The sequence below is a fragment of the Oryx dammah genome, unplaced genomic scaffold (assembly GCF_014754425.2).
Source record: "Oryx dammah isolate SB20612 unplaced genomic scaffold, SCBI_Odam_1.1 HiC_scaffold_17, whole genome shotgun sequence".
NCBI lineage: Eukaryota > Metazoa > Chordata > Mammalia > Artiodactyla > Bovidae > Oryx > Oryx dammah.
The window spans coordinates 31,311,874-31,328,641 of record NW_024070201.1 but is presented as its reverse complement, the minus strand read 5'-3'; the positions used below and the strand labels follow the sequence as shown (position 1 = coordinate 31,328,641).

General features: G+C 47.6%; 1 protein-coding gene across 1 annotated transcript in view; it reads right to left on the bottom strand.

Annotated features, from left to right (window-relative positions):
* The window catches only part of SORL1 (sortilin related receptor 1), a 166,267-nt gene extending 159,603 nt beyond the window's left edge, over positions 1-6,664 (bottom strand). The window contains exon 1 of the mRNA XM_040258233.1: positions 6,297-6,664. Coding sequence (XP_040114167.1) covers positions 6,297-6,572 — 276 coding nt within the window. The 5' untranslated portion in view covers positions 6,573-6,664. The remainder of the gene's footprint in view (positions 1-6,296) is intronic.
* Positions 6,665-16,768: the final 10,104 nt, after the last annotated feature.

Below are 16,768 nucleotides of genomic sequence, written 5' to 3'. Positions count from 1 at the left end.
CTGCTCGTGGTGGAAACAAAGACCAGCCTAGTGGTGCCTACAGCTGCTCCCTGGGTGAGGCAGCGACCGCAGTGGGAAAGGGGGCCACACACCACCCAGGGAAAGCTATGCCATCCATGGGCCACATGCAGCCATTCAAACTTAAATTTAACTTGATTAAAATTCAATGAAAGGAAAACAACTTCAATTCTTCAGTCATCCTAACCACATTTCAAGCGCTCAACCCCCACAGATGGCTCATGGACACCCTGACCAGCTCAGATACAGAATATTTCCATCATGGCAGGAAGATCCATCAAAGAGACCTGACATGAGGCCAAGAAGATAAAGTCTTCCGGCTCCTGGCTGGTAGCAGTGACATGGCCATGGATGTTACCATTATGACTGACAGTTACCCAGTAGACAACAGAATTTTATAATTATTTTTTACTCCTTGTTGGGGTCCTGGCTGCAAGAGTTAAGTCATTTATGAGGTCCTATTTTTATGGAACCCACCCCAAAATGCTCAATGCATGCCTCATATTATAATTTTAAAAAACAGGGTTTCACAGTAACATGGGATGAAACCCAAATCTCGATCATGATCAGCAGCCCACCTGCTTTCTCTGATTCATAGCACCATCAGCCACTTCAATGCTAGAAGGCTGCCCATGCCACTTCTTCAAAGGCCCGAGGTCCACAGGTCAATAAAGTAATAAATTAGGGCGAAATTAACTGCGACTCATTTTAAACTGAGGGAAATTGATTTTTGCATCTACGTGGTTGGACTGAATACACCATGTGCCGACGGATTCTGGCCTGAAAATGCACAGGAAGGTTCTGTACTCGACAAAAAGGATGGCTCAGCCCTGCAGCCCAGACCATTTCTGCTGAAATACTGATCCCTGAATATTCAAACCAAAATGCAGTGAGTTCTCCTTTCCTTTCCATCATACCCAAACCTAAAAAAAAGATGGAGGAAAGGTTATTATAATACCTCAGCTTTAATATATTTCTCTGCAGTCAACTCTCAAATTATCAGCATCTGAATTATTGTCAAAATTTCTAAACTCCAAACTGGCTTTCCCTAACACATGTATGCCAGCTATTTGCATATCAACTGCTCAAAGAATACAAGCTCATTTTAATATGCACCTAAGCAAACTTTAATTAGGAAGGTAAACTGCTGCTTTAAAAGACTAAATAAACAAATAGCAAAAGCAAATAAGCTATTTTGGGGGTTACCCGCTCTCCAGATTATTTGCAAGCTCCTGTGTCTGTCCATTACAGCTGACAGTATGACGCTCGGCTCCATGGATCCCTGGCCCTGGGATTAAACAATGACACTACAATGGCAGTCATCTCTTAAGGAAGAAAATCCAAAATATGACAAATGAAATGTTCCTACAACATCCATCTTTTGCTTGGGGATGCTCGTTGCTGTTAGAATCTGCCTCCCCGGATCCCAGGTCTCAAAGGAATTTATTAAGCATACTATTTTAACTCCACTTTACAGAATTTAAAGAAGACATTCTCCAAAAGAAAATGAGTTAAAGCCAAGATCCATGATCTCTGTATTCTGATACTCTCACACACGTGAGCTCTACATCTCCAGGGAACTGCCCTCCAGCACCTTTCCAAATGACAAGGCTACAGAATGCTGCTCTCCTGGCCTCAGCCCACAGGAACCCACCAAGTGGAATAGTATTTTCTACCCTGGCCTGGAGTAAAAGTACAATCCATTTTATACTAGGACACTTCAGGTAACTCCCCTCCTATTGCCATAAATATACTTTGGAGCTAATGTCATTACTGATGATATTAGGGGCTACGGATGAAAGAAAGCCTTTCAAGTTTCATGTCCGTATGTTATATATACATAGAACGTTTTTGGAAGGACACACAAAATACTGATGACCATGGGTGTCCACTGGGAAGGGACACCAGGTGAATGGGGACACAGGAGGGAAGGAATTGTACTTCTCACTATATACTCTTCTGAACAAATACTGTTTTGCAAACACGCGTTACCTACTGAAGGCTAAATAAACAGACTGGATGGCTTGTCATTTCACCCCCTTCATTCTCCATCTCCTCACTCCTCTTCCCTGTCCCTTTTCCTCCCATTCATTCCACCTCTTGAAGCCTCCATTGAGGCTTGCCCCTAGACAGGCAAGCTGTTAAACAGCGGCCAGAGACGGAACCAAGAACTGTGCCCAAGACGAGATGCCAAGCAAGACCAGGAAGTCTTTCATGGTCACACCCTTTATCAAGCCAACCCAACATGCTAAGGAACTCTTCAGCTATGTAGAAGCCAACCCGACACCACAAAGGCTTTGCCTTCTCATCTTTTGGAAGCATACAGGTCAAATGTCCTAACTTCAGAATCAACCAGCCAATTCTTCCCCAAGCAAGTGTATCATACAAGAATCTACCTCAAAGAGATCTAAAGCTACACAGTCTTCCATCCCCCAAAGGAGGCTCTTTGTCTTGGGTCCTTGTACTGTAACAGACACTTTATTTTCAGTCTCAAATCAGGACACTGAATACTCCCTGGCCTCTAAAAAGCAGGAATTATCAAGAGAGAGCTCATTGGGAGGAAAATAAACCTGTAAATCCTGTTAGGCTTTGCGCTTCATTCCAAAGGCTTTTTCCCCCAAAACAATACAATTAGCATTACCATGATAGCCCTAAAAGGGAGCATTCTGCACAACAGAATTGCAGCTCTTCGTTCAAAATAAACCCCCAGAAAAGCACAGGAAAATCAGGGCTCCCTAACCCACATTCTGAGCCAACTCATTTCTACTCTCCATTTGTAGGCTCACCACAGTCCTCCTTATAAATACCTTTTCTATAACTTGGATGTGCTTCCTACCCTCCAGGCCTTTTTTCACCTTCCAGGTGGGCAGCTGGTCCACAAATATTCATTAAGGGCCTCCCAAGTGCCAGGGACACAGAGGAGAGGCTTGATCCATGCCCTCAAGGAGCAAACTGGGAGATGAAACAGTCACACAAGCAATTAGAACACAAGACAGTCGGTGCTATAACCAAGCTCAAAAGAACTCTTCCCACCAGAGCTTGGGAATACTAAGAGACATTCCGTGGATGCTGAAAAATGGATTAGAGGTTTTGCAGGCAAACAGAGAAACAGGGGAAGAATATTGGAGGCAGAGGAAAAAGTAGGTGGCACAGAGGCATGGAGCTGACATGAAATCAGGAAGGAATCCAGTGCGGCAAGAATGTTGGAATCCCCCTTCTCGGATCTGGCACAGCAACTAAACCTAGTTTACTCCAAAGGTTAGCAGTGCCAAAGGAAAAGAATGACACTGACTCCAACACAGGGCTCTTTCTCAGATGCAAAAGCCCTCTGGCTCCCCTCCCTGAAGCTGGCAGCCTGAACATCACCCCGGGGGTCTTTTTCCATCAGGCAGCTTCTGCTTCCAGCCCTGATCTGTGGTGCCTGGCATCCTCTCAAATGCACTCAAAGGTCAGAGGATGAGAAGCTGCAGAGTGTCTGAGCCCACTGACCCTTTATCACTTCATCTGCCACACCTTCCACGTCAAACAACCCACTCACACCCCACTGGAGAGTTGTGGCCGGTTTATCACGTCCCTATTTCCTCGTCCCTGTCTGGTACATTTCCATGCCTGTACATTTATTTGCATCTGCTTTATCTGCTCCTTAGATTCTAAATTTTCTGAAAGCAGTGATGAAAACTTCCCCTGCCCCTTCATTTGCACTCCATCCCTACATAGAATAGAACTGAATTCAACTGACGCTACAGAAAAACTTAGTGTGGGGGTTGGGGGGAGTATTTATACTCTCTCTTTAGTGAGAACTGGCTTAAGGCTAGAAGCAGAATGTGTTAGTTGCTCAGTCGTGTCTGACTCTTTGTGACCCCATGGACTGTAGCCGGCCAGGCTCCTCTGTCCCTGGAATTCTCCAGGCATTAATATTGGAGTGGTAGGTAGCCATTTCCCTCTCCAGGGGATCTTCCCAACCCAGGGATCGAACCCCGGTCTCCCGCACTGCAGGCAGATTCTTTACCATCTGAGCCATCAAGGATCTAATTTATAGTCTGCATCCTGACCCTTTTGAGAGTGAACACAGCACATTTCATATCCAACAAGGACAACTTCTAAACCAGGTCTGTCCCAGGGGAAAAAAGAGGCAAATGGTCATCTTTACTAGAAAGATCCTTCCAAAGAGTCCCAAGGCGCTTCAGAGCTCCAAGACGGACAGGCCAAACCCCTTCAGCCCGACTCCTGTGCCTGGGGTCTGAAAGGTCTGTACCAGACAGTGCTTGTAGCAGAAAACCCAGGAAGTCCTTCCTTCAATCTAACTCAGACCCTTACAGATTCAAGTTAATCCCACTTTTATTAACCTCAGGACAACCAAGAACAAACGCACAGGGAGGCAGCCTCAGAGAAGACCCTTGATAGGAATTCCTCATTAAGAGTTCCACAGCTAGTTCTTCATCCTTCCAAGGAAACAAATTCAATCTGGCTGACTCAGAAATATGAAAGCCGAAGGTTTTTTAGTCACTCCTAAGGAGAACACAGTTTAACTTGTCCCACATCCCCAGAAGCTTTTACAAATGGCACCTGCGTGCATATTTTTGCCACCAGGAAGTTCTTCCGGCAGCCCAATCTATATTTTGGGGGGACCTGAGATCCAGAAGGGATCGTCTTCCGTTGCTCCCCATTCCCAGCCCCCAGAAAGGTGACTCAAGTCCACAAGAGAGCTGGGCTGATGGGAAGACTCAGTGAACCCGGGAGCCTCTCTCTCGCCTTCCCCCATCCTCCAACAGGATGCTGGTGTCCCTGTGGAGAGCAAGGACCCTGCTGACTTCTTTCACTAATACAAAAAAGAAGTTTCAGAAGGGAGTGGAGAGGGCAACAAGGATCTGGACCCTCGGGGAACCCACACAGGCAAGTTCCATCAGCCCATGCCAACCAGCCATTATATGCCCACTGGCACATGCTCTTGCCTTAGGGCTGGTGGTGAATGGAAGTCAAATGCTCCCATCCTCCAACCTCCATCCCAAGCCCCTTTCTTACCAATACATTTTTCTTTAGAAAGAAGTTATTAAGAAGCACTGCATAAAGAGTGGGCGACTATTTAATCTCTCAAAGATCACTGAGACAATGCGGACAAAAACTAAAGAGCCAGCAACCTTGCCCCACATGACCTTGGGCTAGTCACTTCACCTTTCCCGGCTCTGGTGCCTTCATCATCAAAATGACACAATAGGGAGAGATGGTTTATAATGTTCTTCCGGCTCCAAACGTTGAACATTAAACTCTGCATATTTCCTGATGAAATGGCTAAAGGAAAATCAGCAAAGAGATGCAGAATTCCGACCAATCGTTTAATTTCTACTTTGAAGGGAACATTTTGACTGGAGAAATCAAGTAATTGACCACCTCCACTGTTTCCACGTCTTTTCCCCCACCGACCTGCCAGCTTTGTTAATGTCAATCTCAACCACAGGACTGTGAGTCTCATGAGGCAATAACACGGACAAATTAATTTTGCCGACACGGATTCTAGCCCACAAACTCGGTTTGCAATTGCCAGCAGTAAGTCCAGCCATAAAAGTGAAATTCATGTTCCTCATGATCTAATAAGGCCATTGCCTGGATAGAAATAAATCATCTACTGAATAATAACACCTACCAAACTCCTGCAGTTTTTCAAATCCCCAAGTGTCATGAGAAATATTCCAACATTAAATCAGTGTTTTGAAAGGGGTAGGATGGATAGAACCTCACCCCCCGCCCATCACCACCAAAATAAGAATTCAGCCCTTAAACACACACACCTCTTGTGTGACTATATGCCCAGAGTCAAGATTTCAGGTTTGCCCACCTTAATTGTGGTTTAAAACGGTAAGTGCGGAAACCCCCTCCTCTGACTGTTCTGGGTAAACGTACAGCAACTGCAGAGTGCTCGCCTCCGCTGCTAACTGATGATACAAGAAAGCAAGCCCGTTTTCTATCTACACGTAAAATGAAGCTGCACCCTTCCGATACCTGCCAGAAACTCCACCGGAGAGCACACAGCCTGGGGAAAACAGTGCACCCCACGAGTGCCCTGGAATCCGTTTGCTAAAATTGGCAGGAAGAAGGAAAGATCAAGGCGATTCAAGTGCTGACGGTTGTACTCCTGTGTGCGGAGGGGAGAAAAACAAACGCCAGCCGGGAAGTCCCCAGCGGTGCCTGCACCTGGGAGGCGACAGCTAAGGATGGATGCGGGGGTGCGGCGGCGCAGGGAGAAGAAAAAGCCAGAGGGAAGGCGGGGGCCGACCGCTCACCTGTCCGTACACCTGGATGGGCTCCTGCTGCAGGGCAGCGCTCCGTCTCCTCCGGAGCGGCTTCTCGTCCGCCCCCCGGGGCGCCCCGCGCGCCCCCAGCCGCAGTTCGAACGGGTCGCCCCGCACCACGAGGAAGCCCCTGTCCTGGGGCCCAGGCGCGCGGCCGCCGGGCAGCGTCTGCGGCCAGATCTGGCCGACAGCCCCGGGGGGCAGCAGCGCGATCAGGACGAAGAGGAAGGGGAGTCGCGACTCCCTCCTGCTGCTCCGTGTCGCCATGTTCGGGCGAACGCGACCGCAGGTGGCGCCGCCGCCAGGAGAGAATGTGCAGCGCGAGGCCGGGACGCCGGCCGGGCCGGGGCCGCGCGCGCCGCTCCCGGGGCTCCAGGCCGCCCCGCTGCGCCCGCCGCCGCCGCCGGGTCCCGCTCGGCTCGGCGCGGCGCCGTCACGTGGGACGCTCGCTGCCGCGGCCCCTTCGCGCACTTTCTCCGCCGCGGCCCCTCCCCCGCGCGGCGATGGGGAAGTCAAGGCAGCGGGCACGCGGCCCGGGCCCCGGGCGGGCGCTCCTTGTCGCCCGTGCGCCCTGCGGCAACTAGGGCTCGCCGGTCCTCCCTGGAGTTCTCGCCTTCTCTCTCGGGTCGTGTCGAGGTCGCCCTCAACCTCGGCCAGTTTCCTTTCCCGATTGCACAGACCTGGGTCCTGCCACACGACCACCTCGTCCGCCCCCTGTCGCGTCCCCACCTCCGAGGGAGCGAGGGGAGTCCGAGGAAATTAGCGCGGAGAACGCGGCGGGCACGTTCGAGTCCAGATGAGCCCGCCCCCGTGGTGCAACTCACAGTTTCAATTACTCTGGGCACCAAACTACCGTTGCTCGAACTAAACTGCCCCTGCCTGGAACATAGTAAATATACTCCTGGCACAGAGGCCTTAAAAACAAGGATAGTCAGACAAGACTCGCCACACCTGAACAGTCCACCCAGTTAGTTACACAGTGGTTCCTTGCACACAGAAGACCTGCGCGGGACACACGGCCCCAGCACAGTGGCTTCCTTGTGACCCCCGCCTGGGTGGCGGAGCACCGAACCATCTTACCTAAACCCTCAGACCTGTGCACACACTCCAGCCCCTGCAGCCCACAGCCAACGCTGTTGCAAGTCCTCCTCCCAGGGTGGGTAAAGCCTTGCCACTGGGGGCAAGAGGGGTAGACACCAGAGAGTGGGGAGGACACATTTTAAATTAACTCTACATGCAGCTGGAGGATCCAAGACCTTGTTCAAAGCACAAGGAGATAAACGGTACGGGCGGAGACAAACCCAAGGTCAATATTTGTCTGCAGGTTTGTGGGAGCTGCCAAGGCCTATCCTCTGTTTCATTTTATGTTTCGCTGTGCTCTGGACTCAGACCCTGGTTCTTGATAAGACAGAGGAAGCAGGGCTGAAGGAGAGACTTCTAGAGTTTCATGCAAGCCCTTGAGAAGCTGAGAGGGAGGAGAGGATGGTCATTTCAGTGACTGCTAAGTGCTCCTGGTCCTCAGTTCAGTTCAGTCTCTCAGTGGTGTCCGATTCTTTGTGACCCCATGAATTGTAGCACACCAGGCCACCCTGTCCATCCCCAGCTCCCAGAGTTCACTCAAACTCACGTGCATCGAGTCGGTGATGCCATGCAGCCATCTCATCCTCTGTCGTCCCCTTCTTCTCCTGCCCCCAATCCTTCCCAGCATCAGTCTTTTCCAATGAGTCAACTCTTCGCATGAGGTGGCCAAGTATTAGAGTTCTGCTTACGCATCAGTCCCTCCAATGAACACCCAGGACTGATCTCCTTTAGGATGGACTGGTTGGATCTCCTTGCAGTCCAAGGGACTCTCAAGAGTCTTCTCCAGCACCACAGTTCAAAAGCATCAGTTCTTCGGCGCTCAGCCTTCTTCACAGTCCAACTTTCACATCCATACATGACCACTGGAAAAACCATAGCCTTGACTAGACGGACCTTAGTTTGCAAAGTAATGTTTCTGCTTTTGAAAATGCTATCTAGGTTGGTCATAACCTTCCTTCCAAGGAGCAAGCGTCTTTAATTTCATGGCTGCAGTCACCATCTGCAGTGATTTTGGAGCCCCAAATAATAAAGTCTGACACTGTTTCCACGGTTTGCCCATTTGGACTCTCCAGTTAGCTTTGCTCACCCTCTTCCTCTACCTAGCGTCACCCCTGGGGACAACCCACCCAAAGAGGGACAGCCTTTCCTTGCCTCCCTAAATCCAGTCTTCTACCCCCTTCTCATACCCTATGCCAGACTCTCTGGGGACCTGAGTCAAATTCTTTAGTTCCCAGGTTGCTCTCACCCCTTCCTTTCTCCCCCAGTCTTTCTATCCGTCTCACCATAATCATAAAACCACTTAGTTCTCCCCCACCAAACAAATCACCGATCCTCTGGGAAAGCCGCAGATCCACGGCCAGCTGCAACTTCTCATCTGGACCAGCACTGTCTGGTCAGAATCACCTGACCAGGCATGGACCACTCTGTGGCCTCCCCAGACCAGGAGCAAAGACACATCAACACCTATTTAACCCTCAAGCGAAAGTGAGAGGAACAGAGCTAGAGTCAGAACACCCTGCAGGAGTTTCAGTTGTTGTTTATTTCAATATATATTTAATGAGAACCTTCTCAATAAGAGCGAGTGTCAGAGTCCCAGCAGAAAACACGTGTCTCTTAAGTGTGGACTTGAAGATGGAAAGCTGCTTTTCCAATGAAAACTGTTGGCTTGAGGTGCAAATGGCAATTTGCAGGGAAGGATTGGTAGGGCAGGGCCAGCTACTTGCTGATTTTGATTTTGATTTGCAGCATGGATGCTGGAGAACTGGCAGGAATGATCAAACATGGATAATTTGCTCCTTGAAAGCCCTCCTCTGTAATCATTATGTACCTTCCACACTGTTCTAAGGTGGATAATCAGCAAACCCTGAGACTGTGTGGGCCTCGTAACCACACTACCTCTCCAACCAAATGTCAGTTTTCTCATCTGCAAAATAAAGATCTTAATTCCTGCCTATCCACACAGATATGCTGATAGCATCACAGGAGATAATGTAAGTGAACTAACATTATCATGCAAATTATGAAGATCCCAGATAGAAGTACTGTACACAGGTAGCATTAGAGACATGCATTCTAGTTCTGCTTTGCAAGTAAGTTACTGTGTGATTTTTGTTCTTGATCATCTGGTCTCTCTGGGCATTGATGTCTTCGTATGTGAAATGAAAAGAGACCTCACAGCCCTGACCATTCCCCACCCCTTCAGGACCTCAACCTGGGCACAAGATGGGTGCAGCCGAGGGCCACGGCTGGCTTTTGCAATTGAGCAGGATGTTCCTCCTAGCTTCAAAACCGGATCTGGATTGTAAACAAACCTCCACTTCCTCCATGCCTCCAAAACACCATCCGTATTGGGGTGGGAAGATAGATGGAGAGAATGGAGGATCCCCATCCCCCTCCACCCCAACTTGCATGGCCTTTGTCTCGATGCTGCTCCACATCAGGAGGAAAACCAAGATTCATGGGAATTTTATAGTAGACTCGTTACTGTGTATAAAAAGGTCTTGAGCCTGGGGTCAGACTTTATTTTTTATTATTTATTTGCTTTGGGCTGGGTTGGGTCTTTATTGGGCTTCTCTGATAGCTCAACTGGTAAAGAATTTGTCTGCAATGCAGGAGACCTGGGATTGATCCCCGAGCTGGGAAGATCCCCTGGAGGAGGGAAAGGCTACCCACTCCAGTACTCTGGCCTGGAGAATTCCATGGACTGCATTCCACGGGTCTTTGTTGCTCCATGGTCTTTCTCTATTTGTGGCAAGTGGAGGTCACTCTTTATTTGCAGTGCATGGGCTTCTCGTTGCTGTGGCTTCTCTTGTTGCAGATAACGGGTGCTAGACACTCAAGCTCAATAGTTGTAGCGCTCAGGCTTAGTTGCCCCACAACATGTGGGATCTTCCCCTTCCCAGATCAGGGATCGAACCTGTGTCCCCTGTATCGGCAGGTGGATTCTTTACCACCAGGGAAGCTCCAGGGTCAGCCTTTAAACTGCACTCCTCTGTCCTTCTGCCCCACCCAGGCCATCCTAAAATAGAGCTGATGACAGGGCTAAAGAAAGATCACCCAGAGGTCACCAGAGCCCCGCATCTTATCCAGATGGAGTCACTGTTAATACAGCAACAAGGACAGCCACAAAGAAGGAAGAAAAACTCCCAAAGCCGAACTGGACTTTTTTCTGTTCTCTCTCTCTCCCCTCCTGGCCTTCCCTAAGGCTGGTATCTGGCATCTCACCCCCCCTCCCTGCCCAGCCCCTGGCCCAGCCAACTTCTGTGCCTCCTCCAGGTTCTAAGAGGCCTCCGGACTAGCCTGGGTTACGCCACGTTGCTTAGATAGAGGCCCTAAGTCTCTTGCAATCTTTGGTACTTTCCCTCTGGTCACATTACTTATTTAACCTCATTTTCCTCTCAAACTGTTACCAAGTCCACCAAGAAGATGGCAGACTAGTGTCTCAAAATAACTATCTTGGCTATTTGGGCCTGGATACCAGTATCTTTTACAGAACACAGAGGTAGAGGAGGTGAGGATATAAAAAAAAGCCATTAATTTTACAAACATCTGAAATGGCCGGCCTCAAGGCAAGGATATGTACAGTTCTTTTTTCTTGTAGCCATTCATAGGTGGACAGCATCAGGATATCTCCCTGAACAAAGGCACTTTAACCTTCAAGAAGAGGGGCTGGGTTCCCTATGGCAGGCCATTATGTACAGACAGTATCCTTTCAGTGAACAGACGCAACAGGAAGCAAAGGTTAAAGTAAAAGGAATAGATCCAACATGTAGTCAGACTTTCTGTAGATGGCTAGGTGGTAAAGAATCTGCCTGCTTACTGTTTACAATAGCTGGAAAATGGAAGCAACCTAGATGTCCATCAGCAGACAACTGGATAAGGAAGTTGCGGTACATATACACAATGAAATGCTAGTTAGCTATAAAAAAGAACACATTTGAGTCAGTTCTAATGAAGTGGATGAAACTGGAGCCTATTATGCAGAGTGAAGTAAGTCAGAAAGAGAAACACCAATACAATTTATTAACGTTCATGGGGTCAGAAAGAGCCGGACACAACTGAGTGACTGAACTGAACCGATATATGGAATTTAGGAAGATGGTAACAATGATCATATACACAAGGCAGCAAAAGAGACACAGGTGTAAAGAACAGACTTTTAGACTCTGTGGGAGGTGAGGGTAGGATGATATGGGAGAATAGCACTGAAACATGTATATTACCATATGTAAAACAGATGACCAGTGCAAGTTGGATGCATAAAGCACGGCACTCAAAGCCAGTGCTCTGGGACAACCCAGAAGGATGGGGTGGGGAGGGAGGTGGGAGGGGGTTCAGGATGGGGGGCCACATGTGCACGCATGGCTGATTCATGTTGATGTATGGCAAAAACCATCACAATATTGCAAAGTAATTATCCTCAAATTAAAATAACTAAATAAATTAAAAAAAAAAAAAAAGAATTTGCCTGCCAACGTAGGGGACACAGGAGATGTGAATTCGATCTCTGGGTCGAGAAGAGCCCCTGCAGTAGGAAATGACAACCCACGCCAGTATTCTTGCCCAGGAAATCCCATCAGCACACAGACAAAGGAGCCTGGTGGGCTAAAGTCTGTGGGGATCACATGACCTAGCAACTAAACAACAATATAACATAGCAAAACTATAAGCAAAACCAGGTTCATCTTTCTCAATGTCTGTGCTTCCAGTGCTTATATGATTCTTGCATAGAGTGGGTACTCAGTGACATTTATAGAATGTCTGTATGTATGAAAAGAGTTCGAGAAGACACCCTATATGTCTCGTGGTGAGGGTTAGAGAGTGGTAAGGAGCAGATGTGATTGTGAAGGAGGAAACAGACAGAACAGACTCTATCTTGAAAGCAGGACTCCATCTTGGGCTGAACTGTGGACTTTGAGCTATATGCCCAGTATCTATAGAAACAACATACCAACTGGAAAACCAGGCCCCGGAAGGAAGAGCCCAGGAGCTTGTACCTAAGCTCTCCTTCACAGAAAAGGATACCCTAATTATCCGTGTAACTAAATAGAATCATACATTCTATTATGTTTATTGGGGTATGGCCACAGGCCTATTGATAATTGTCCATGTTAACTACCTAGGGTTAAGGCAAATGAATCATGAATTCAGACTAGTTTCAGGGAATTGGGGGAGGTGGGTTTGGGCAGGTACACTTAGGGTATATAAGGTTTTCACAAAAACTGGTCGGGGTCCTTGGCTAAGAGGAGACTCTGCCTTGGGCCAGCTGGTGTAAGAAACTGCACTCACTATCTGCATTGTCCTTCTGAGTGAGTTTGTTTCCCAGAACGTGTGGCTACAACAATTGAATATCAGAACTTGACCACTACCTGCCCTCCACCACTTCTTTCTCTCAAAGTTGCCTGACCTGAGTCAGAACCAGTCTTCTGAGTTGCTGAAGCACAAAAGGAACCCACCCCCACTCCCATCCAGTGCCCAGAGTGGTGAACTTTATTCCCACTTCTATATCATTTTGGTCAAGTAACTACCATTTACCTCACCAGTCAGGGTGAGGTAGAAACACCCTCCGACCCCAAAGAAATAACTTTTTCCTGCTGTTGCCAAAAATGCCTCTAGTTAAGCCACAGTGTAGGATAACTGATGAGGTTTAAAATACAGATGCACCCAGAACATAGAACAAGTAACTTAAAGACTGTCACTGTGGTTTTATTTTTTTTAATTCATTTATTTTCTAATTGAAGGATAATTGCTTTACGGAATTGTGTTGGTTTCTGCCAAACATCAACATGAATCAGCCATAGGTATACAAATATCCCCTCCCTCTTGAACCTCCCTCCCACCTCCCTCTGCAACTCACCCCTCTAGGCTGTTACAGAGTCCCAGTTTGAGGTGGGATATATGGAGAGAGTAACATGGAAACTTACATTACCATATGTAAAATAGATGGTCAATGGGAATTTGCTGTATGACTCAGACTGTCACTCTTGAATACATTAAATTCAAAGAGGAGGTTCTGAAAATAGTTGTAACTTACTTTCACACAGCAGTGATTTCTATTTGCATTACAACGGCATTGTCTAACAGATTTCCTCTCAAAGCAACCCTTTAAATGGGGGAAAAAGCAGACATTTTATAGATTTGGGGGATTAAGGAAGGACTTGCCCAGAGTCACATGGTTTATAAGGTTTCAATTCAAACTGAGGTTCTCTGACTTTTTCTACCGCATCTGATACCTCCCTTAGGAAGAGAGAAGAGCTGGTGTTTCAAGTCCTGGGTGGAGCAGGGCAGTGAGAGCCAGGACAGAAAGGAGGAGATAGTTGCCCAAGTCCCCACCTCTTGCACAACTCAGCCCTGCGTGAACCCTCAGTAAACCAGTACTGTCCTGCCCCTCCCCTTTCCAGGGTGCCTCGCTGAGGCCTGGTGCTCAAGTAGACAGTAATATTACAGAGCTCATGAGTCAAACTCTGTTTTCCCCGATTTTCTAGAATATAAATGGAATGAGATTTGATTTCAAATTTTCAAAAGAGGACTTTGGATTCAAAACCTGGTGAAGGAGGGGGCAGGTTTTAAAAGCTTCCAATTCCACTGCTTACCCTGGTCTTTTGGCCTCTATCGCTCAGAAACTCAACTTCTTGAGCTTCTGTAAGAGGAAAGCATTTAGACCTTTCTCACAAAGAGTGTGAAAGGAAAACCTGGAAAGGTCCTGATTGTTATGTAGATGCCAGGACAAATACTCCAGTTGGAAGACAATGGGAAATTATATTCCTCCCCGGGAATATAGAATAAGACTCAACCTCCTGGATTGGGAGTGAATGGGAGGAAGTAAAGCTGGAGATTCGCTGGAAACCCCTAAGTAATTACATATCAAAGGCTCCGGTAGCCTTTCCTTGGAGCATTTGCAATACAGTAACAGGGCTAGCACAGCTTTAGGTGCTAGAGAGCCAGGGGGCACTGCCCTGCCAGGAGTCAGTTTAAGTCTGTGATGCTTTAGTGCAACAGATGGTCTGAAGTGGTCTTGGGGCCATCCAGACAAGGAAAATAGGCAGGTTGACTGGCTTTGAGACCCACCTGGTGGCTCAGATGGTAAAGAATCTGCCTGCAATGCGGGAGACTTGAGTTTGACCCCTGGATCAGGAAGATCCCCTGGAGAAGGGAATGGCAACTCACTCCAATCTTCTTGTTTGGAGAATTGCACAGACAGAGGAGACTGGCGGGCTACAGTCCATGGGGACAAAAAGAGTCAGGTACGACTGAAGAACTAACACTTGTTTCACTTTCGCACTGTAACAGAGACCCAGAAACCCTCCTTAGGTTTTCCTGCATCAGTGGAACTGAGATAAACACCACACTATTGTTAACTCTTTTACTAAGTCATTTCTTGATTCTGCCCAGATCGCTCCCCAATCATCCAAAGCCCTGCTATCTTGGATTTATGCCTTCCCAGGTGGTTCTAGTGGTAAAGAACCTGCCTGCCTGACAATGCAGGAGATGTAAGAGACACAGCTTCAAACCCTGGGTCGGGAATATCCCCTGAAGTCAGGAAATGGCAACCCACTCCAGTATTCTTGCCTGGTGAATGCCGTGGACAGAGGAGTCTGGTAGGCTCCTCCTTAACTTTAACTCCTCCTACAAGCCATAGGGTCTCACAGAGTCCGACCTGGCTGAAGCGACTTAGCACACACCTGAGATGTTGACAATGTTCTGCCTTTCATTACAGCAGCTATCTTGGTACTAAACCTCCTTTTCTAAATGATAATAATGTCTTTAGATCTATCCTCTAAGCTTGCGCTTAGAGTCTATCCTGCTGAATTGAAATGAACAGCTGGGGTGGGAGTGGGAATGGGGTGGTGAACCCTCACCCCTGCTACTCACAACTTGACAGTTGGTTCTAAGTTTGAATGACTGCTCTTGGGAGACTGAAAGTTTCCATCCTAATGTTTACATCAAACAATGCTGGAAAGATAGCTTGAGGGTTCCCTCAGCGGGAGATGAGAAGTGAGTCCTTCCCTTGACACAGTTATATGTTTGACCTTGTCATTACCTACTGCCTGAGGATGGGGATAAAGAGTGTCTAAAAAATCCAGCCACTACCCTCAAGGAAAGACAAACACAAATAGCAGCAATATGTGGAAACAGCATTAAATTAATTAAACAAGGAAGCTATATGGCTCAAGTGGCTCTAATGCTTTGTGACCTTGTAAGCAAACTAAAATCAGTCTATACACGCCTTGAAGTTAAGAAACAGAAACCTTTGTTGTTGTTTCTGGCTCAGTGGTAAAGAATCCACTGTTAATGCAAGAGACATGGGTTTGATCCCTGGGTCAGGAAGGTCCTACTCCAGGTGTGGAGTAGGAAATGGCAACCCACTGCAGTATTCCTGCCCGGGAAATAGACCTGGTGGGCTATAGTCCATGGAGTCACAAAAGAGTCAGACACAACTTAGCCACTAAACAACACATGCCTTGAAGTTAAAAAAAGGAAACCTAAGGACAGCGAACCACAAACAACCAACTAAACATTCCGTTCAGTTCAGTCGCTCAGTCGTGTCCGACTCTCTGTTACCCCATGAACCGCAGCACGCCAGGCCTCCCTGTCCATCACCCACTCCCGGAGTTCACCCAAACTCATGTCCATCGAGTCAGTGATGCCATCCAGCCATCTCATCCTCTGTCGTCCCCTTCTCCTCCTGCTCCCAATCCGTCCCAGCATCAGGGTCTTTTCCAATGAGTCAACTCTTCACATGAGGTGGCCAAAGTACTGGAGTTTCAGCTTTAGCATCAGTCCTTCCAAAGAAATCCCAGGGCTGATCTCCTTCAGAATGGACTGGTTGGATCTCCTTGCAGTCCAAGGGACTCTCAAGAGTCTTCTCCAACACCACAGTTCAAACACATCAATTCTTTGGTGCTCAGCTTTCTTCACAGTCCAACTCTTACATCCATACATGAAAACTGGAAAAACCATAGCCTTGACTAGACGGACCTTTGTTGGCAAAGTAATGTCTCTGCTTTTCAATATACTATCTAGGTTGGTCATAACTTTCCTTTCAAGAAGTAAGCGTCTTTTAATTTCATGGCTGCAGTCACCATCTGCAGTGATTTTGCAGCCCCAAAAAATAAAGTCTGACACTGTTTCCCCATCTATTTCCCATGAAGTGATGGGACCAGATACCATGATCTTCGTTTTCTGAATGTTGAGTTTTAAGCCAACTTTTTCACTCTCCTCTTTCACTTTCATCAAGAGGCTGTTTAGTTCCTCTTCACTTTCTGCCATAAGGGTGGTGTCATCTGCATATCTGAGGTTATTGATATTTCTGCCAGCATTCTTGATTCCAGCTTGTACTTCTTCAGCCCAGCGTTTCTCATGATGTACTCTGCATAGAAGTC